The sequence below is a fragment of the Brienomyrus brachyistius genome, chromosome 21, assembly GCF_023856365.1.
Source record: "Brienomyrus brachyistius isolate T26 chromosome 21, BBRACH_0.4, whole genome shotgun sequence".
Taxonomy (NCBI): domain Eukaryota; kingdom Metazoa; phylum Chordata; class Actinopteri; order Osteoglossiformes; family Mormyridae; genus Brienomyrus; species Brienomyrus brachyistius.
In genome coordinates this window covers 18,244,543-18,268,453 of record NC_064553.1, presented here as the reverse complement: position 1 = coordinate 18,268,453, position 23,911 = coordinate 18,244,543, and the positions used below count along the sequence as shown (strand labels likewise).

At 42.9% G+C, this 23,911-nt stretch overlaps 1 protein-coding gene across 2 annotated transcripts in view; it reads right to left on the bottom strand.

Moving 5' to 3' along the window:
* The window catches only part of LOC125716647 (glypican-5-like), a 101,932-nt gene that overhangs the window by 23,697 nt on the left and 54,324 nt on the right, over nt 1-23,911 (bottom strand). For both annotated transcript variants that reach the window (XM_048989204.1, XM_048989205.1), the window contains one exon: nt 5,796-5,916. In XM_048989204.1, coding sequence (XP_048845161.1) covers nt 5,796-5,916 — 121 coding nt within the window. The remainder of the gene's footprint in view (nt 1-5,795; nt 5,917-23,911) is intronic.

The window sequence follows — 23,911 nt, the reverse complement described above, 5'->3', positions numbered from 1 at the left end:
GGCTGCACAGCCCCATAATATGATGGACCCAACACCAAATTTTTCAGTAGGCAGCAAGTTCTTACCCTGGAATGCTGTGTGTTTGTCACCATGCATAGCACCTCTGCTTGTGACCAAATAACTCCACCTTAGTCTCATCTGCCCAGAATATTTTTTTCCAAAATGTTTCTGGCTTGTCCAGATGTGGTTCTGCATGCCCATGGCGAGGACTCAGAAAAGGCTTTTTGCATGCCACCTTTCCAGCGAGCTGTTCCCGGTGCAAAGTGCACTGGACTGTGGGACCATGTACAATGACACCATCAGCAGTCAGATGTTGCTGCAGCTCTCCGGAGGTGGTCTGTTGTTTGTCTGTGACCATTCAGACCAGCCTGTGCCTTTCAGATATTTTCCTGGCCTATGACATCGTTCCTACACAAGGTCTGTCCTGTGACCTTCCATTTCCTCACTACATTTCTGACTGGAGACAAAGAGTCCAAACCTTTGTGATAATTTTTTGTACCCTTCTCCTAGTTCATAACGACAAATTATTTTAGTTTTTAGGTCAGTAGCGAGTTCTTTAGAGGTCCCCATGTTGGCACTCTCTAAGAGAGAACCAAGGAGAAGCACGACTAGCAATTACCTATGTTAAATAACCTTTTCCATGATTGGTTGCATCTGTCTTTGTAGCTTAAGGTCTAATGAGCTAATCAAAGCAATTTTGTGCTGCAACCTGTCAGCATTGAATGGCTACGGGTCTTCAAATTAATGCAATTAAAAGAGCACCCAAACTTTTGCAAATCCCATTTTTACATTTTATTTTATTTCATACAACTCAATAATGCTACACTGAGAATTTTGGTCTGATAAACATCACCTTGTCTGAATTTCTCTAGAACAAAAATGGAATATTGCTGTGACCTTCTCTTATGAAGACAGAGCAAATTATCATGCAACCTCAGTGAGGTGCCCACGCTGTTGCATTGCACTGTATACATGCCCTAGTTATCTACCTGACTATCATTAACTTTAATTATAAAAGGGACTGAGTTTTCTTATCAATCCAATTCCAAATACGAATATGCCACAATCCAGGGCCAAGTAATGATTTGATTGGTCAGTGGCATGGTGAAAGCTGTTTTACAGTCAACAAATATCATTCCTGTCCAATGAAAATGTCCAGCTTACATCCACTCAACATCCATTCGTAGCTGGACAGCCCCAGCATGTCTTGTTTCAGATTTCTGGCTCCTCAGTGTTCAGAAACAGGCCTGAAGAGTCACCCAAGGCCCATGAACACAACCTTTGCTGCGTGATGCAGGTAAACGATCCTATCAGGTGATGCTTGTCTTTGTTTAAGACGCGTATCCTTTGCTTAAGAGAAATTGCATGTAAAAGGCACACTGTCAGCTGGTATGGAAGAGAGAAGCACAATTTTAGCTTTAAAGAAGGAGGAACGTGGTGAAGTGCAAAGGTGGCTTTGAGTAACTAGAATAAAAGAAAGAATATCTTGAAGTTTCCCAGGCCGGAACGCCCGGCTAGGCTAAGCAGATAGGAAACACAAATCCATGTATAAAGAATCAAAGACCAGACTGTATTACAGGTAAAGGTGAAATCAAGATGTAAAAGGTGCCCATCACACTGGTCACCTCCATTTGAAGCCACCTCTGCTGGATGTGCATGTGTCTGCAGGTAGAATCTTTGACACTGCCATCTAGCTTTACAATGCAGGTATGGCAGCCCACCAAACAAAAAAACCACCGATGCTATTAGCTAAATGAAATATGGGAGTAGAACCTTGTCAGGCATCACTTTGGCACTACCGATCTCATCGTGAGTCATTCCTGGCTGTTTTGCTGCAGGTGGGAGCCGCTCGTTCTGCCTCTGATGTAAGTCACACGAAAAAATGCAGAGCCTCATGGTGGAACCCAGATAGGCCATTGAGTATAAAAGCAGGAATCACACAGTCTCTTCTTACTGAACTTGAAACTGTGACAGCCAATCAACATTCCTCTTACACTCTAAAGCCTAGAGGTGGCACGTCATCCCCAGGTGCCTGATGTAATGCGTAAGCCAGACTGCAAGGGCACTGCATGCTCATAGCGTTCATCGAAGAAGAACACTCCTGAACCTGGGTCTGTGGCAGAAAGGGAGAAAACCCCATCTGTCCTTCCTTCATCCTCCTTCCTTCCCTCTACCCCATGAAAATGTGAGACTAGCTGGAGGCAGAAGCATGACTCTCTAGGGCCCATGGGACCTAGCACTGGACAACACTGCCACTGTCACCTCATCTGAGATCCACAGTGGAATGGAAGGCGCAGCCAAGGTGGAGAGCATCCAAAGATGAGGCAGAGGAAGTGGGAGAGGAAAAACTCAATCATCCACATTTGGGTTTCATTAGCAAAACCCAGAGAAGTGCTTAACTTGCGCTGGCCTCTCCCTCGCCCTCTTTCCCACACTCTCCCATATGCCCTGGGATCGAGGACGGAGTCCGGTGCTGTCTGTGTTCTCAGCGCAGGAGCTGCCGGGATACAGTTCTCCTAAAAGGTCTCCCATATAGACTCTGCCTTGCACACGAGCAACAAATAAAAATCAGATTTTCTACAGACGTCGAGGGCGTTGATAAAGTATTGCATGAAGGAATGCAAGTGAAAAGATGTTTTGGATTGAAGACTGTTGACACATTGCATCATCTTAAAGTATCCACGTTAGGACAGAATTTGATCATCCTGGCGAGTTTGGAGACATGTGGCTGCAATCGCATGTTTCTTGCTTCTGAATGCCTGTATGTGTGCAGTTTGCGTGAATGCGGAGGGAGGCCTAGAGCAGAAAGGAGCAGACGGCAAATCCACTGGAGCTGGATGCATGGTTTATGTTCATCTTCTAGGTAGGTACTGACACTCCCACAGGGTGTCCAACACACTTAGGAGACTCCGCAAGAGTACAGCACCAGGGTGCATTCAAGCATGACTCATGACCTCATCATTCCACCAACGCGCTCAAATATAAACAGACAGTTTAAAAGGACAAGTTATAATATTAAACCTGAGAATCTCTTCAGGACAAAAGCAAACAAAGACCTATTATAAGTCCAACAAAAGTAAACAGAGAGATGAGCTGACCTCTGGACCAAAGCCACAAGCCACAAACTTGTAGGAATTATCACTGCGGCCATAGCAACTACAACCAGGCCCAGGATGATCACCATCTGATGTGGAAGGATTATACTTGGGCCTCTGCTGATAGTCGCCAGGCCCTTAGGGCTTACCGCAGCTCACCATGAGGTCTACAGTGTTTTTCCCTGGACCCAGAGTCTGTGCAGAGGACAGTTCTCTAAATAAAATAAAAAAATCTGATTTAAAGCGTACCTTATTTTAATACAATACTGTAAGGAAGAACAGGAAGCATCAATTCCCAATTAAACAGAAGATGTGTTAAAACTGACCTGACCCCCTCCTGCCCAGCCTGAGTCCAATAACTTCCAGAGATTTCCAGTGCAGCTGGAATACAGCCTTTTGGTTTGAGACATTGAAGACAGCTGGCTCATTGAAACTACTGTTCAGGAAGAAGGGAAGGGCGCTACCTCAGCAGCTGAGATAAGAGAGGTTGGGCGAAAGGTTCAATTGTCATTTTCGAGCACAAGAGTCACAGCAATGAGCTATCAGGTGAGTTAAGTCAGTTTGACTTAACTTCGACGTTGAAGATAAGAAACACTCTTTCCGAACACAGGGTCATTGGTAATACAATGTTTGTCCGCCTGAATCTGTATCCCATCTGTTATTTCTGATGTTAAGTACCGCTGTGGAGATATATATGTCATTAGATCTTTCTGATTCATGGTTCTGTGATTTCAAGTGTTGACTCGTTAAGAAACAAAAGCCACAGCGACATGTGGGATGCAGACATGTCTTCCTCTTAGCGAACAGGTCTCTCTTCTGAATCGCCCGTTTTGTGAGTTAAACGCATTTTGTCATAGGATAAGACTTTCGAAGTTTAGCAGGAGACTCCGGGGGGCTCCCGCCCATTAATACAATTCCAGGCACACAGCCAATGATGGGGAATTTCATCAGCGAGTAACCTTAACCTTTTTCTCCTCTCTACTGACCCTAGGAGTGGAATCTTCAGAGCCCCCACAGCTCCTGACACTCTCCCCCAGAGAAGGAGCTCTCATGTTTGCCGCCATCTCAGACTAAAGGAAATTTAAATGGCTTCACCCTTGAGGCAATTCATTCCTCGGGAAATAAAGTGATATCAGCGTTCAGCAATGAAAAAGATCTTTTGAGACCCAGTTATGTTTTAATAACCGTGCGATAATTCGCCCAGCATTAAGTGAGACTGAAAGACAGAAATGTGTCTTTCATTGGGAGACAGATGAACAGAAGAAAAGGCGCAAACAGACTGCAAGTCCGCACAGAATCAAAGGCGATACAGCGAATGACAAAGCGTAGCAACATCTGTGAACTTCTGTGGGTCAGATTTCGGACCTCCCAGCATTCCATTCATCTCCCGGTCCAGTCTGGGATCTGACACAAATTCAAAATGCAGAAAAGCACTAGACAGAAAGCAAAAACATCAAATAGATTTTTTTAGTTGGCCAATAAAAGACAGGAGTGGCTGCGTTTTTGTCCTCCCAAAAAGAAAAAACAAATAGCTATGACAGCGCTGGACTCACTTTGGATATTTACAGCTTTCATTTGATACATTTATAGGAGTGTTTGGGAGCATGATGTATATTAAAGCACCACAGAAACTCGTAACTTCGCCACGAGAGCTATTTTCGGCCCCAATTGATTTTTGGGGAATATCTCACCACAACCTTTATGGTGCGGAGGACATTTCCAGTCGGCTTCTCCAGCATGTCCATGCATTTACTCTCAGGTTTCTCTTTGAGGTCCTCACACATTAACACGCCTTACATCACTTCTCCAGATAAACATTCTGTGAGCTCCCTAAGGTCACAGAAATCTTTCAGGGGTTAGGATACATTTCCAAGTTAATAAACTGCCCACTCATGTGTTCCCAAGACAACAACCGTAAGCCCTGCAGAAATGGAGGTCAAAGCTCTAGTCAGTGCCCATAATTGGGGGTCGTTTTATTTATTTGTTTGTTTTTATTTACAGAGGTTTGCATTTCCTCAGTCCTCACAAAAGGCCGGAGACTTCATCAGGGGCTGAAGAGCTGTGTGACTAATTGCCCTGCACTGACACTCGAGCTGTGTGCTATCACAGGCCATCTCAGGCTACCACAGCCCATCACAGGACTGTGCGAATTACCATCCGCCTCTAGGGAGTCTTGGAAATCACCACCCCCCCCCCCTTTTTGTATCTAATCACATTTGCATGACAAAGGTATGGCTTTCCAATAGCCAGGGTTCTGTCGGTGTTCCTGACTCTCTGTTCCCAAGGCAGCCCTATTGATCCCTCATTTTTCCGCGCGTACCACTTATGCCCAGCGCAGTGAGAGTCTGGGAATGTGGGGAGCTGGATTAGTTCTGCACATTAGCTCTTTTTAATGGGGAAAATTGGCCAGTGTGTGATCCCTAATGGAACCGGCCTACAAATTAGACCAGGCCTCCTCAGAGCCTTGATAAACACATACCAATCAAGCACACTCATTAATACTTCAGACTAATTATTCCATGAAAAGCAGGATGAACATTGAAATAAAGGTTTCCTTGGAACTGGTTTACCTGGACACTACCAACATTGCATTTCCTCTACATTTTTATCCAAGCACCAGTTATTTGATTAGTTTAGCGCATAGCAATATGCTAATGCTATGTGTGCCTGACGGTGCACTGCAGGTGTTTTGTGGCCTACCTGAATGAAGTTCTCTAGCTTTGTCTTGGCTTCTGCCAGGGTAGGGTCAGCATGCCTCACCTTGACCTCGGGGTTCAGCTTCTGGGCCTGCAATCCGTTGCCAACCACATGACCTGTGTAACTGAGAGAAAACTCCAGTTACTGCTAACTGCAACTAAACCTTTCAAAGCTCAGGGCACTATATCATATACATCATGGTGGGTAGCATATTAGTCACCCCCCCCCCCCTCCCCAAATGTGGCTGGGATCAGATCCCACCCCCGGTTCTGCATGTGAGATATTTGTACATCTTCTCCATGATTATTCCAGAAATCAGTCAAAAAGCGTGCAGTTAGGTGAAATGGAATCTCGGTTTGTTAAATTAAGACACAAAAAGGCATTATGTTTAATGTTTTTCTGGATAAGGCTATTTGCCTCTGACCTGATGAGTGGGGACCTCACTAACATCTGAACCGCTGATTGCAGAATGTGCAGGAAACAAACATTTATGTTTTAAGCTTCATTTTGGTACCGAGTTTACTGTGACTTTTCAGAAAAATGAGGGAGAAATTGTGACTAATGTTTTAGGTGAGGAATGCTGAAAAATGATTGCATTGCAATGGATAATATCAGTACAGTTTTCTAAAAAGAAATCACAACATAGATTGGCAAAAAATAAGAAACATCCTGTATTCTATGAAAAAATATGTTCATGTGGTATTTCTGAATGTAAAAGTTGGATCTGTAGCATTTGATCTAGTTTGTATACTATCCTCCAAAGAATGCGCAAAACTAGTTTTTATACTATCCTCCAGTCAATGTGCAATGCCAGTTTGTATACTATATACCAGTCAATGTGCAATGCCAGTGTGTATACTATCTACCAGTCAATGTGCAATGCCAGTTTGTATACTATCTCTCAGTCAATGTGCAATGCCAGTTTGTATACGATCTCCCAGTCAATGTGCAATACCAGTTTGTATACTATCTTCCAGTCAATGTGCAATGCCAGTTTCTATACTATCTCCCAGTCAATATGCAATACCAGTTTGTATACTATCTCCCAGACAATGCGCAATACCAATTTGTATACTGTCTCCCAGACAATGCGCAATAGCAATTTGTATACTATCTCCCAGTCAATGTGCAATGCGAGTTTGTATACAATCCTCCAGGCAATATGCAATGCCAGTTTATATACTATCTGCCAGTCAATGTGCAATGTGTTTGTATACTATCTGCCAGTCAATGTGCAATATGAGTTTGTATACTATCCTCCAGTCAATGTGCAATGCCAGTTTATATACTATCCTCCAGTCAATGTGCAATACCAGTTTGTATACTATACCCCAGTCAATATGCAATACCACTTTGTATACTGTCTCCCAGACAATTCGCAATAGCAATTTGTATACTATCTCCCAGTCAATGTGCAATGCGAGTTTGTATACAATCCTCCAGGCAATATGCAATGCCAGTTTATATACTGTCTGCCAGTCAATGTGCAATGCCAGTTGGCATGCTATCCTCCAGTCAATGTGCAATGCCAGTTTATATACTATCCTCCAGTCAATATGCAATGCCAGTTTGTATACTATACCCCAGTCAATATGCAATACCACTTTGTATACTATCCCCCAGTCAATGTGCAATACCAGTTTGCATACTATCTGCCAGTCAATGTGCAATGCCAGTTTGTATACTATCTCCCAGTCAATGTGCAATGACAGTTGGTATACTATCACCCAGTCAATGTGCAATGCCAGTTTGGATACTATCCCCCCGTCAATGTGCAATACCAGTTTGTATACTATCTTCCAGGCAAAGTGCAATGCCAGTTTGTATACTATCTCCCAGACAATTCGCAATTCCAGTTTGTATACTAACTGCCAGTAAATTTGCAATGCCAATTTCTATGCTATCTCCCAGTCAATATGCAATACCAGTTTGTATACTATCTCCCAGTCAATGTGCAATGACAGTTGGTATACTATCACCCAGTCAATGTGCAATGCCAGTTTGGATACTATCCCCCCGTCAATGTGCAATACCAGTTTGTATACTATCTTCCAGGCAAAGTGCAATGCCAGTTTGTATACTATCTCCCAGACAATTCGCAATTCCAGTTTGTATACTAACTGCCAGTAAATTTGCAATGCCAATTTCTATGCTATCTCCCAGTCAATATGCAATACCAGTTTGTATACTATCCCCCCGTCAATGTGCAATACCAGTTGGCATGCTATCCTCCAGTCAATGTGCAATGCCAGTTTATATACTATCTGCAAGTCAATGTGCAATATGAGTTTGTATACTATCCTCCAGGCAATGTGCAATCCCAGTTTGTATACTACGTCCGAGTCAATGAGCAATACCAGTTTGTATACTATCCTCCAGTCAATATGCAGTACCAGTTTGTAAACTATCTCCCAGACAATGCGCAATGCCAATTTGTATAATGTCTCCCAGCCAATGTGCAATGCGAGTTTGTATACAATCCTACAGTAAATATGCAATACCAGTTTGTATACTATCCTCCAGTCAATGTGCAATGCGAGTTTGTATACAATCCTCCAGTCAATGTGCAATACCAGTTTGTATACTATCCTGCAGGCAATGTCCAATGCCAGTTTGTACACTATCCTGCAGGCAATGTGCAATGCCAGTTTATATACTATCTTACAAGCAATGTGCAATGTCAATTTCTATACTATCCTCCAGTCAATGTGCAATACCAGTTTGTACACTATCCCCCAGTCAATGTGCAATGCCAGTTTGTATACTATCTCTCAGTCAATGTGCAATGCCAGTTTGTATACGATCTCCCAGTCAATGTGCAATACCAGTTTGTATACTATCACCCAGTCAATGTGCAATGCCAGTTGGTATACTATCACACAGTCAATGTGCAATGCCAGTTGGTATACTATCTCCCAGTCAATGTGCAATGCCAGTTTGTATACTATCTTCCAGTCAATGTGCAATACCAGTTTGTATACTATCTCCCAGACAATTCGCAATTCCAGTTTGTATACTAACTGCCAGTAAATTTGCAATGCCAATTTCTATGCTATCTCCCAGTCAATATGCAATACCAGTTTGTATACTATCTCCCAGTCAATGTGCAATACCAGTTTATATACTATCCTCCAGTCAATGTGCGATGCGAGTTTGTATACAATCCTCCAGGCAATATGCAATGCCAGTTTATATACTATCTGCCAGTCAATGTGCAATGTGTTTGTATACTCTCTCCCAGTCAATGTGCAATATGAGTTTGTATACTATCCTCCAGTCAATGTGCAATACCAGTTTGTATACTATCCTGCAGGCAATGTCCAATGCCAGTTTGTACACTATCTGCCAGTCAATGTGCAATGCCAGTTTGTATACTATCCTCCAGTCAATGTGCAATGCCAGTTGGTATATTATCTTCCAGTCAATGTGCAATACCAGTTTGTATACTATCTCCCAGACAATTCCCAATACCAGTTTGTATACTATCTCCCAGACAATTCCCAATACCAGTTTGTATACTATCTCCCAGACAATTCGCAATACCAGTTTGTATACTATCTGCCAGTAAATTTGCAATGCCAATTTCTATACTATCTCCCAGTCAATATGCAATACCAGTTTGTATACTGTCCTCCAGTCAATGTGCAATGCGAGTTTGTATACAATCCTCCTGGCAATATGCAATGCCAGTTTATATACTATCTGCAAGTCAATGTGCAATGTGTTTGAATACTATCTGCCAGTCAATATGCAATATGAGTTTGTATACTATCCTCCAGTCAATGTGAAATACCAGTTTGCATACTATCCACCAGTCAATGTGCAATGCCAGTTTGTATACAATCTACCAGTCAATATGCAATCCCAGTTTGTATACTATGTTCGAGTCAATGTGCAATACCAGTTTGTATACTATCCTCCAGTCAATGTGCAATACCAGTTTGTATACTATCCCCCAGTGAATATGCAATACGAGTTTGTATACTATCCTGCAGGCAATGTCCAATGCCAGTTAGTACACTATCCTGCAAGCAATGTGCAATGCCAGTTTATATACTATCTTACAAGCAATGTGCAATGTCAGTTTGTACACTATCCTCCAGTCAATATGCAATACCAGTTTCAATACTATCCCCCAGTCAATGTGCAATGCCAGTTTGTATACTATCCCCCAGTCAATGTGCAATACCACTTTGTATATTATCTGCCAGTCAATGTGCAATGTCAGTTTACATACTATCCTCCAGTCATTATGCAATGCCAGTTGGTATACTATCTCCCAGTTTATGTGCAATGCCAGTTTGTATACTATCCCCCAGTCAATATGCAATATCAGTTCATATACTATCTGCCAGTCAAGGTGCAATACCACTTTGCATACTATCCTCCAGTCAATGTGCAATGCCAGTTTGTATACTATCTCCCAGTCAATGTGCAATGCCAGTTTGTATACTATCTCCCAGACAATGCGCAATACCAGTTTGTATACTATCATCCACACAAAGCGCAATACCAGATTGTATACTATCCTCCAGGCAATGTGCAATGCCAGTTTGTATACTATCCTCCAGGCAATACGCAATGCGAGTTTGTAAACTATCCTCCAGGCAATGTGCAATGCCAGTTTGTATACTACGTCCGAGGCAATGTGCAATGCCAGTTTGTATACTATCCTCCAGGCTATACGCAATGCGAGTTTGTAAACTATCCTCCAGGCAATGTGCAATCCCAGTTTGTATACTACGTCCGAGTCAATGAGCAATACCAGTTTGTATACTATCCTCCAGTCAATATGCAGTACCAGTTTGTAAACTATCTCCCAGACAATGCGCAATGCCAATTTGTATGTCTCCCAGACAATGTGCAATGCGAGTTTGTATACAATCCTCCAGTAAATATGCAATACCAGTTTGTATACTATCCTCCAGTCAATGTGCAATGCGAGTTTGTATACAATCCTCCAGTCAATGTGCAATACCAGTTTTGTATACTATCCTGCAGGCAATGTGCAATGCCAGTTTATATACTATCTTACAAGCAATGTGCAATGTCAATTTGTATACTATCCTCCAGTCAATGTGCAATACCAGTTTGTACACTATCCCCCAGTCAATGTGTAATGCCAGTTTGTATACTATCCCCCAGTCAATGTGCAATACCAGTTTGCATACTATCTGCCAGTCAATGTGCAATGCCATTTTGTATACTATCACCCGGTCAATGTGCAATGCCAGTTGGTATACTATCACCCAGGCAATGTCCAATGCCAGTTTGTACACTATCCTGCAGGCAATGTGCAATGCCAGTTTATATACTATCTTACAAGCAATGTGCAATGTCAATTTGTATACTAACCTCCAGTCAATGTGCAATACCAGTTTGTACACTATCCCCCAGTCAATGTGCAATGCCAGTTTGTATACCATCCCCCAGTCCATGTGCAATACCAGTTTGCATACTATCTGCCAGTCAATGTGCAATGCCAGTTTGTATACTATCACCCAGTCAATGTGCAATGCCAGTTGGTATACTATCTCCCAGTCAATATGCAATACCAGTTTGTATACTATCTGCCAGTCAATATGCAATGTGTTTGTATACTCTCTGCCAGTCAATGTGCAATATGAGTTTGTATACTATCCTCCAGTCAATGTGCAATACCAGTTTGTATACCATCCTGCAGGCAATGTCCAATGCCAGTTTGTACACTATCTGCCAGTCAATGTGCAATGCCAGTTTGTATACTATCCCCCAGTCAATATGCAATGTCAGTTTATATACTATCTGCCAGTCAATGTGCAATGCCAGTTTGTATACTATCCTCCAGTCAATGTGCAATGCCAGTTGGTATACTATCTCCCAGACAATTCGCAATACCAGTTTGTATACTATCTGCCAGTAAATGTGTAATACCAGTTTCCATACTATCTCCCAGTCAATAGGCAATACCAGTTTGTATACTGTCCTCCAGTCAATGTGCAATGCGAGTTTGTATACAATACTCCTGGCAATATGCAATGCCAGTTTATATACTATCTGCAAGTCAATGTGCAATGTGTTTGAATACTATCTGCCAGTCAATATGCAATATGAGTTTGTATACTATCCTCCAGTCAATGTGCAATACCAGTTTGCATACTATCCACCAGTCAATGTGCAATGCCAGTTTGTATACAATCTACCAGTCAATATGCAATCCCAGTTTGTATACTATGTTCGAGTCAATGTGCAATACCAGTTTGTATACTATCCTCCAGTCAATGTGCAATACCAGTTTGTATACTATCCCCCAGTCAATATGCAATACCAATTTGTATACTGTCTCCCAGACAATGTTCAATTCGAGTTTGTATACAATCCACCAGGCAATATGCAATGCCAGTTTATATACTATCTGCCAGTCAATGTGCAATACGAGTTTGTATACTATCCTGCAGGCAAAGTCCAATGCCAGTTAGTACACTATCCTGCAAGCAATGTGCAATGCCAGTTTATATACTATCTTACAAGCAATGTGCAATGTCAGTTTGTACACTATCCTCCAGTCAATGTGCAATACCAGTTTCTATACTATCCCCCAGTCAATGTGCAATGCCAGTTCATATACTATCCCCCAGTCAATGTGCAATACCACTTTGTATATTATCTGCCAGTCAATGTGCAATGTCAGTTTACATACTATCCTCCAGTCATTATGCAATGCCAGTTGGTATACGATCTCCCAGTTTATGTGCAATGCCAGTTTGTATACTATCCCCCAGTCAATATGCAATATCAGTTCATATACTATCTGCCAGTCAATGTGCAATACCACTTTGCATACTATCCTCCAGTCAATGTGCAATGCCAGTTTGTATACTATCTCCCAGTCAATGTGCAATGCCAGTTTGTATACTATCTCCCAGTCAATATGCAATACCAGTTTGTATACTGTCCTCCAGTCAATGTGCAATGCGAGTTTGTATACAATCCTCCTGGCAATATGCAATGCCAGTTTATATACTATCTGCAAGTCAATGTGCAATGTGTTTGAATACTATCTGCCAGTCAATATGCAATATGAGTTTGTATACTATCCTCCAGTCAATGTGCAATACCAGTTTGCATACTATCCACCAGTCAATGTGCAATGCCAGTTTGTATACAATCTACCAGTCATTATGCAATCCCAGTTTGTATACTATGTTCGAGTCAATGTGCAATACCAGTTTGTATATTATCCCCCAGTCAATATGCAATACCAATTTGTATACTGTCTCCCAGACAATGTTCAATGAGAGTTTGTATACAATCCACCAGGGAATATGCAATGCCAGTTTATATACTATCTGCCAGTCAATGTGCAATACGAGTTTGTATACTATCCTGCAGGCAATGTCCAATGCGAGTTTGTATACTATCCTCCAGGCAATACGCAATGCGAGTTTGTAAACTATCCTCCAGGCAATGTGCAATCCCAGTTTGTATACCTAGTCCGAGTCAATGAGCAATACCAGTTTGTATACTATCCTCCAGTCAATATGCAGTACCAGTTTGTAAACTATCTCCCAGACAATGCGCAATGCCAATTTGTATGTCTCCCAGACAATGTGCAATGCGAGTTTGTATACAATCCTCCAGTAAATATGCAATACCAGTTCGTATACTATCCTCCAGTCAATGTGCAATGCGAGTTTGAATACAATCCTCCAGTGAATGTGCAATACCAGTTTGTATACTATCTACCAGTCAATGTGCAAAACCAGTTTGTATACTATCCTGCAGGCAATGTGCAATGCGAGTTTGTATACAATCCTCCAGGCAATATGCAATGCGAGTTTGTATACAATCCTCCAGGCAATATGCAATGCCAGTTTGTATACTATCTCCCAGTCAATGTGCAATATGAGTTTGTAAACTATACTTCAGGCAATGTGCAATTCCAGTTTGTATACTATCCCCCAGTCAATGTGCAATAACTCTTTGTATACTATCTCCCAGTCAATGTGCAATATGAGTTTGTAAACTATACTTCAGGCAATGTGCAATTCCAGTTTGTATACTATCCCCCAGTCAATGTGCAATAACTCTTTGTATACTATCTTCCAGACAATTCGCAATACCAGTTTGTGTACTGTCTCCCAGTCAATGTATAATGCCAGTTTGTATACTATCTGCCAGTAAATGTGCAATGCCAGTTTCTATACTATCTCCCAGTCAATATGCAATACCAGTTTGCATACTATCTCCCAATCATTGTGCAATACCAGTTTGTATACTATCCTCCAGGCAATATGCAATGCCAGTTTACATACTATCTGCCAGTCAATGTGAAATACCAGTTTGCATACTATCCTCCAGTCAATATGCAATGCCAGTTTGTATACTATCCTGCAGGCAATACACAATGCCAGTTTGTATACTATCCCCCAGTCAATGTGAAATACCAGTTTGCATACTATTCTCTATCCTCCAGTCAATATGCAATGCCAGTTCATATACTATCTGCCAGTCAATGTGCAATATGAGTTTGTATACTATACTCCAGTCAATGTGGAATACCAGTTTGTACACTATCCTGCAGGCAATGTCCAATGCTAGTTTGTATATTATCCTGCAGGCAATACGCAATGCCAGTTTGTTTACTATCCCCTAGTCAATGTCCAATATCAGTTTGCATACTATCCTCTGTCCTCCAGTTAATGTCCAATGCTAATTTGTATACTATCTCCCAGACAGTGTGCAATGCCAGTTTGCATACTATCCTCCAGTCAATATGCAATGCCAGTTCATGTACTATCTGCCAGTCAATGTGCAATGTGTTTGTATACTATCCTCCAGTCAATGGGCAATACCAGTTTGTATACTATCCTGCAGGCAATGTCCAACGCCAGTTTGCACACTATCTGCCAGTCAATGTGCAATACCAGTTTGTATACTATCCTCCAGTCAATGTGCAATTCCATTTTGTAAACTATCCCCCCGTCAATGTGCAATACCAGTTTGCATACTATCCTCCAGTCAATGTGCAATGCCAGTTTATATACTATGCTCCAGTCAATGTGCAATACCAGTTTGTATACTATCCCCCAGTCAATGTGCAATACCACTTTGTATACTATCTGCCAGTCAATGTGCAATGCCAGTTTGTATACTATCCCCCAGTCAATGTGCAATGCCAGTTGGTATACTATCTCCCAGTCAATGTGCAATGCCAGCTTGTATACTATCCTCCAGTAAATGTGCAATGCCTGTTTGTATACTATCCTCCTGCCAATGTGCAATGCCAGTTTGTATACTATCCTCCAGTCAATGTGCAATGCCAGTTTGTATACTATCTCCCAGTCAATGTGCAATACCAGTTTGTATACTATTTCCCAGTCAATGTGCAATGCCAGTTTCTATACTATCTGCCAGTAAATGTGCAATATGAGTTTGTATACTATCCTCCAGTCAATGTGCAATACCAGTTTGTATACTATCCTCCAGTCAATGTGCAATGCGAGTTTGTATATTATCTCCCAGTCAATATGCAATACCAGTTTGCATACTATCTCCCAGTCAATGTGCAATACCAGTTCGTATACTATCTCCCAGTCAATGTGCAATGCCAGTTTGTATACTATCCCCCAGTCAATGTGCAATACCAGTTTCATACTATCCTGCAGGCAATATGCAATGCCAGTTTGTATACTATCCTGCAGGCAATACGCAATGCCAGTTTGTATACTATCCCCCAGTCAATGTGCAATACCAGTTTGCATACTATCCTCTATCCTCCAGTCAATGTCCAATGCCAGTTTGTATACTTTCTCCCAGACAGTGTGCAATGCCAGTTTGTATACTATCCTCCAGTCAATATGCAATGCCAGTTCATATACTATCTGCCAGTCAATGTGCAATGTGTTTGTATACTATCTGCCAGTCAATGTGCAATATGAGTTTGTATACTATCCTCCAGTCAATGTGCAATACCAGTTTGTACACTATCCTGCAGGCAATGTCCAATGCCAGTTTGTATAGTATCCCCCAGTCAATGTGCAATACCAGTTTGCATACTATCCTCCTGTCAATATGCAATGCCAGTTTGTATACTATCCTGCAAGCAATACACAATGCCAGTTTGTATACTATCCCCCAGTCAATGTGAAATACCAGTTTGCATACTATCCTCTGTCCTCCAGTCAATGTCCAATGCCAGTTTGTATACTATCTCCCAGGCAGTGTGCAATGCCAGTTTGTACACTATCCTCCAGTCAATGTGCAATAGCAGTTTGTATACATTCTCCCAGTCAATGTGCAATGCCAGTTTGTATACAATCCTCCAGTCAATGTGCAATGCCTGTTTGTATACTATCCTCCTGTCAATGTGCAATGCCAGTTTGTATACTATCCTCCAGTCAATGTGCAATGCCAGTTTGTATACTATCCTCCAGTCAATGTGCAATGCCAGTTTGTATACTCTCTCCCAGTCAATGTGGAATACCAGTTTGTATACTATCTCCCAGTCAATGTGCAATCCCAGTTTCTATACTATCTCCCAGACAGTGTTCAATGCCAGTTTGTATACTATCCTGCAGTCAATGTGCAATACCAGTTTGTATACTATCTCCCAGACGGTGTGCAATGCCAGTTTGTGTACTATCCTGCAGTCAATGTGCAATACCAGTTTGTATACTGTCCTGCAAGCAATACACAATGCCAGTTTGTATACTATCCTCTAGTGAATGTGAAATACCAGTTTGCATACTATCCTCTATCCTCCAGTCAATGTCCAATGCCAGTTTGTATACATTCTCCCAGTCAATGTGCAATGCAGTTTGTATACAATCCTCCAGTAAATGTGCAATGCCTGTTTGTATACTATCCTCCTGTCAATGTGCAATGCCAGTTTGTATACTATCCTCCAGTCAATGTGCAATGCCAGTTTGTATACTCTCTCCCAGTCAATGTGCAATACCAGTTTGTATACTATCTCCCAGTCAATGTGCAATGCCAGTTTGTATACTATCCTCCAGTCAATGTGCAATCCCAGTTTCTATACTATCTCCCAGACAGTGTTCAATGCCAGTTTGTATACTATCCTGCAGTCAATGTGCAATACCAGTTTGTATACTATCTCTCAGACAGTGTGAAATGCCAGTTTGTGTACTATCCTGCAGTCAATGTGCAATACCAGTTTGTATACTATCTCCCAGACAATTCGCAATACCAGTGTGCATACTATCTCCCAGTCAATATGCAATACCAGTTTGTATACTATCCTCCAGTTAATGTGCAATGCGAGTTTGTATACAATCCTCCAGGCAATATGCAATGCCAGTTTATATACTATCTGCCAGTCAATGTGCAATATGAGTTTGTATACTATACTCCAGTCAATGTGCAATACCAGTTTGTACACTATCCTGCAGGCAATGTCCAATGCCAGTTTATATAGTATCCCCCAGTCAATGTGCAATACCAGTTTGCATACTATCCTCCAGGTAATATGCAATATTATGCTATCAACGTGCAATGCTAGTAGTCACTCTAAATTGAACATAGTCTACGTTTTTATGGATTTTCTTTTAGGCAAGGGGCTGAAAACACCTGTATTTGGGTATCACAAAATGCAGTTTGTTAAGTTTACTGAGCGTTATGGTGCAGCCCCTGCCCCAACCTCCCGCTTCGTGGACAGATAAACATGTTTATAATCACTTATTGAATAATTAAATGTTGAATCCATAAAGCCATAAGTCTATAATATCATTTTGAAACTGAAATGGTCACGTTCTAGATCAATCCAACGACACCTGGATGACACACTTGAGCATATTCCTTCATAAATTCAGGTGAATGTCAGGCAGAGAGCCATACTCCCCAGTCCTTACATAGGGAACTTATGTCTAAAGTAAATTATGCCCCTCAGTCCTGTAATTTCCAAGGAGACCAAAAAACAAATACCTAACGTGAGAAGTGTGCGTGCTCCACCCCTAGACAGCCCTTGGTGTGTGTTTTATTGCACGCAGCTAGTGAGTGCTTCGGCTGGAAGACAGTGGAAGATACATGGAAAAACAGGAACGTTTCACTAGAACTCGAAAGAAGGCTCCATTGCAGCCTCTAACGCCTGCTTAGAGCATTAACAGCCGGCGACTCGGAGCAGAAATCGCCAGACTTAAGTGAAGAGGTGCCAGATGGGCCGTTCCTGCATTTCAGACATAATGAGAGACTTTCTCCAGTTCAGTGCTGCTCAGTGACCTAATGGGCTTTCTGGGCCCTCCATTCAAAGCACTGGAATTTCACCAAAAGGCTCTTTTAGGTCCTTCCAGCCCACGCAGCGGCATAAATCTGCCCCTTGTCAGTTCTGCCGAAGACATTACGCTAAGGAGTCTTTTTCCCACGTGGGAAACACACAAGTTCATGCTGACTCGCCACGTCCAATTACAGGCCAGCTCCACAGGGACGTGAAAAAGAGGGAGGGCCTCTGAGAAATCCACCAGTGGTCGGCTTCAATTCTCTGGACGCCTGGCGAATGTAGCATCTAGCTAATAACCACATTCAGCAACACCCCAGACAGGGGGCCAGACCGTCCTGGGTACAACACAGTGGACACCTCGGATGGGGGGGGGCACACCATCGCAGGGTATAGTGTGGGGGACACCCTGAACGAGTGGCCGGACCTTCTCAGGGTACAGCATGGGGGACACCTTGGATGGGGGGCAGACCATCGCAGGGTATAGTGTGGGGGACACCCTGAACGAGTGGCCGGACCTTCTCAGGGTACAGCATGGGGGACACCTTGGATGGGGGGCAGACCATCACAGGGTATAGTGTGGGGGACATCCTGAACGAGTGGCCGGACCTTCTCAGGGTACAGCATGGGGGACACCTCGGATGGGGGGCAGACCATCGCAGGGTATAGTGTGGGGGACACCCTGAACGAGTGGCCGGACCATTGTAGGGTACAGAGTGGGGGACAGTTTGTCAAGCTGAATGATTTTGAGCTGTGGAATGAGCCCCACATAAAAACAATCATCCATCCATCCATCTATCCATTTTCTGTAACGACTTGTCCTATTCGGGGTCGCGGGGGATTCAGAGCCAACTCAGGATAGGGTGCCAACCCATTGCAGGGGACACTCACACACCATTCCAAACACAATCAGAACATGTCAAATTCAAACTCACAGAGCCTGGGAGAGAAATCAAACCCACGGCACTAGTGGTGTGAGGCTACTACATTTTAAAAGATAAATGGTATAAAAACTAAAAAGGCTCCATATTAAGAGCTTAAATGTTTTAGATCTACATGTGTATTCTTGGACAGTGTTTCTCAGCTCGGTCATTCTGAGCCCCCAGACACATTTTTGCTCCCTCATTATTGCTCCAAGAGGCTCCCCAAGGACCAGTTCGAGAAACACTGCTCTGGGAAACAAGATTTGAATGACCTTGAATCTAGTCATTGTACTCAAAATGTACATTTGTGCTCACAGAAGTCTATGTTGAAGCAGGATGGCAGGAACACATCTCTATCACGGCAAACATTTCCAGCCATGAGAACTTGTCGGTGATGTAGCTGTATTCAACTTCAACAGCAAATCAGGCAAGTCTTTGGAACATATGTCTAAAGTCAGTCTGTCTTGTTGAGAGAAGTGATCAATAATGTTTCAACTGTCTACTGACACGAATGACTCATAAAAAGGTTATGCTGTGAAGGTTGCCAGAAGACATTGGCTCCACAGTGAAGCGCGCTGAAGGAGCTGCATGTAGCGGGGAGGAACAAGGTATTAGTGATGAAACAGCATGTCTTAAAGCTTGTTCCTGCCATTTTCTGAATTAGCACACCACCTAGCTTAAATTTGTCTTTTAATAATGGTTAATTTTGGTAGTATGTAGTTCGGTGGGAATCTTTTCCCATGTCTGGAGAGTTGTTTGTGTAAATTGCATCACCGGCAGAGTAGACATATCACCATTGGGCCCTTGAGCAAGGTCCTTAACCCCAATTTCTCCTGGATGATTTCATCTCTGCTCCTTCCTTGCATGTTTTGTTGGATAAAGGTGTTTTATAAATAAATAAATATACTGTTAAACCCCACTGACTAAGATTTTTCAACAGGGTAAAATAGTGTACTAACTTTTAAGAGTGATTTTTTTTATCCACTGTTATCTAATTGGAGAGTGAGGCAGTATTTACTTCTTCCTCAGGCACCAGAACATTCTATATGTTCTTCCTTAAAAAATGAAAATAAATCATACATATGAAAATAACTCTGTGAAATCACATGGATAACGTTATTATTCACACAGAAAATCATGACAGACCTTTGCGAGGAGTGTTCTCTTGGGTTGGAAGGGACAACGCACGGCCCTTGTCCAAACATCAGGAAGACCCTGTGCATGGTTATCTGAGTACATCGTATCAGAGCTTGGTGAAGAACTGGTCACTTCCAGCTTGGCTGGGAAGGAGGACCAGAGCTTGGGTCTCCCACTGGGCCTTGGGCAGGGAGGTACAAGTCTTGGTAGACAGTGTTTTTCTAACAAACTAAGCTCATTTCTCCAACCTGAACCATCACTGACAACCAGCTGTTCAAGAAACAAGCCCATCCAAAGCTAACTTAACCATTGTTTCCATACCAACTGACGTGGCTAGCTACATTAGCTAACCCATTATCCATTATGCTCAGGCAGGGACACAGGCCGGTGCATGGAGTATTAATGCTGGCTATGCATCTGCTAAGCATTGCGCAGGGGTGGGAAAGAATGTGTTTAACAAGCAGGAGGGCCACAGACACAGAGCCAAACTATTAATTAAAATGATCGTCTCATTGTTGATGTCATATTGCTGGCCCTTAGGCAGAACCAGAGTTGTGCTCCGAGACAACCACTCCAAACAATGCATGTGCTGCTTCAATTATTCATACAAGACTAATCCTTCAGATGTCCAGTGCTACTGACTTCTGTGGCCTCTTATCCTGCATTATTCTCCACGGTTGCCAGCTGTAATTAACAAGCCCTTTATGGGCGATGCAAGCTCCAGTCTTAAAGGGGTGTGTTTATTTTGGCTACATGCTACTGCACCTAGCTAAAAATTAAGGTAATGACTACGACCTAGCCTACAGACCCCAGAGATTGAGAAACGTGTGTCGCTTCCTGCTCCAGCTCAGACATATTAATATGGTTTCAGAACATGACTAGGATGCCTCCTGCTTCGAGTGAACGATTCTGGGAGAGGAAGCCTTATTGTTAAACCACAAACCTCTTGGAAGGGACCCTCTTTTTGTCCATGCAGTAACAGAGCCTTTTTGCCTTTCTTTATTCGATGGCTGAAGCTACATTAGGTCAATGGGAGAGTCGTGCTGCAGCCAGAGATTCCGCCCTGATGGGTGCCTTGTGTGGCTGTTATGTGACCCAGAATAGTCTGAACCCAGTTTTCACAGACTCATGCAGCAAAAACGTCTGTTTACAACCAACATCATGACATGTTGCAACAGGCCAGCGTGATGAGGTTGTGCTGTATGAAAGGCCACGGTTTTCTCACAAAGAATCAGCAACAAGATTCATTAAAAAAAACATAAAAAACTAAATGCTTTGAATAAATAAACGAATATGATGAAGTCGCAAGAATAAATATTGAAATAACGGATGAAACAAACAGACAAGGCCAAACAGTGCAGCGCTCACTGTCACGGCTGCTTCAGTTCTCTCACACTTTTTATCTTTTCGCGACCATGATAAGATATGTCTCTCCTACAGTCTGAGGCAGCTTCATTCTGGCTTTACAGATTCCTTCTCAATGTTTCTCTCACAAAGTCTGGCCAGCCAGGGAATCTCAATAGCACACGTTTTCTGGCACACGTCCTGCCTCCCATTCCTGCACAGTCACTAAACAACAAGAGAGCACGCAAGCTCAGGTCACCAAAACTGCAGCCTTGCAGCAAAGAACACTTTGTCGAACTCTACTCACTTGTGATAGAAATTGCCCTGTATATCTAAGCCCTGTATTAGCTGGTCTATTCAAGACGTGCTGTGGACTAGATAGAATATTGCAACCTATCTAGCGTTTCTGTATGTATTATGTTGCACTATTAAAGTGGACTTTATTACATTTTCTCTGGACTGCTGAAAGTCCAAAAAATGCAGTGATAGAGGTACAAAATACCCACAACAGTGGAATAATCAAAACCTAGAAAGCATAACAAACCAGTGCAAAGTGGTGGTTCTGAGGCTAGAGATGTGGGCTGGTACTCGGAAGGTTGCTGGTTTGAATCCTGTAAATGCCAAGAGTGACCCTAGTCGGCTGGGCCCATGAGCATCACCCTTAACCTGCCGTTGCTTCATTCTGAGTATGATGTTAATCTACATCCAGGCCTGTAAGCAGGTCCTCAATTTACCAGGAAAATTTGGCGGTTTGGTGGCAGGATTGGCAATCCAGGCACTGGAATAAAAACTGTTCCATTCCACTTGGTCTAGTGTGGTGCTGAGATATCACCAGCTGCACTTGGGTTCTCATCCCTGTGGTGGGTGTGGCAATGCAATGTCTCAGTGCATGATCCTTACCTCTTTTTCTCAGTGCATATTGGACTACGAAGCCTAGACAGGAGGTCACTGCTTTTAATTCACTTTCCTGCAGTCTTAGTCCTTATGTGTAATCACTGTATTAAATAGTAAAATTAAAAGCAGTAAAATAATAATTGGATGCCTCTGATGGGGATCAAGCTGGGTTTACTCTTTAGATGCATGAGGGAGAGCAGAATGGCTTATGAACGTAGATCTGCTTTTAGTTCTTCTAAGTATGCGCCGGTCCTGATACTCCAGCCTGCCAGCTTCCAGTGCCCTTAAAAGCTGCCAAATTCATGCTATAAATCTGTTGTCAGCCTCTCACAGGTGGCTATTTACTGCCAAAGAAGTTCACAGCATATAATTATAATCTATCCTCCTTGTCTGGCACAAGAGAAACTTTTTTCATGCACAATTTTCTGAGGAATGATGCTCCCATGACTCACACTGGCCCAAGGCCTTGTGGGAAAAACACAGCGATGACGGTTTTTACAGATGGAAGCAAAGTGGTTCAGCAAGTCGTGGGGGACGGGGGGTGGGGGGGGGGGGTGCAAAGAGCCACTGTCATTCCTCTCTGAAGCTGGCATAACATGAGCAGTGGGACTTCCTGTTATGGGGCTAATTTAGGAACTAGTGTCACATAGCAATACAGACTCTTCATTGTAGGTTACATTAGCCACATTCTGTGGTGCAGGCTGGAGGCAACCATACAATCAGTGTGTGTATGTGTGTAATCAAGTGTGTATTACATTGTGGGAACCAAATATCCCCACAATGTGATAAAAACCTGTTATTTTGATGTCGTGGTCACCACCTTTTCGCCCCCCAGAAGACGAAGATCAATTTTATAGAAATCTGTGAATGCTATAAAAAAAACTAAAAATGCCAACAGTCTTCTGTTTTGTTTGGTTACTTATGGTTAAGGTTAGGGCTGGGTGAAGGTTACAGTTGTACTACTTAGGATTAGGATTAGGTCCACAGAAATGGAGATTCCCCGTCTTTGTAAGAGGATGAAGACCCAAGTCTTTGCAGTCCTGGTGCTGCCTGTTTTGCTGTATGGCTGCGAGATGTGGACACTTTCCAGTGAGCTGAGATGAAGACTGGACCCCTTCGGTGTCTCTTTGGTCAATCCTTGGGTGCCGCTGGTTTGCCTTTGTGTTGAACGAGCGCTTGCTCAGGAAGTCCCGAATGAGGCACATTACCTACATTGTGAGGGAGCGTCAGTTATGGCACTACAGTCATGTGGCGCGATTCCCTGAGAGTGACCTGGCTTGGAGGATCCTCATTGCTGAGGAACATCTGGACCAGGTCAAGGGAACGCCCACATAACACCTGGCTGTGGCATGTAGACGGCCATTTCTGGAGGGTGGGACTAGACCCCGTGTGTGTGTGGCAATGCACTGTAACAGTGCATGCTCCCCAACATAACCGGACCTGTGTCCCCACAAAGAAGGAATATATGAACTCTGCGTGTGTGTGCATGTGTGTGTGTCAGTGTGAGTGCGATTGGGCTTTCTGTAGTATGCCTCCAGTACACTAACAGAAGGCCGTAGGTCCCACGTCTCCATCTGTTGTTTGACCGCAAGCATAACATCACAGTT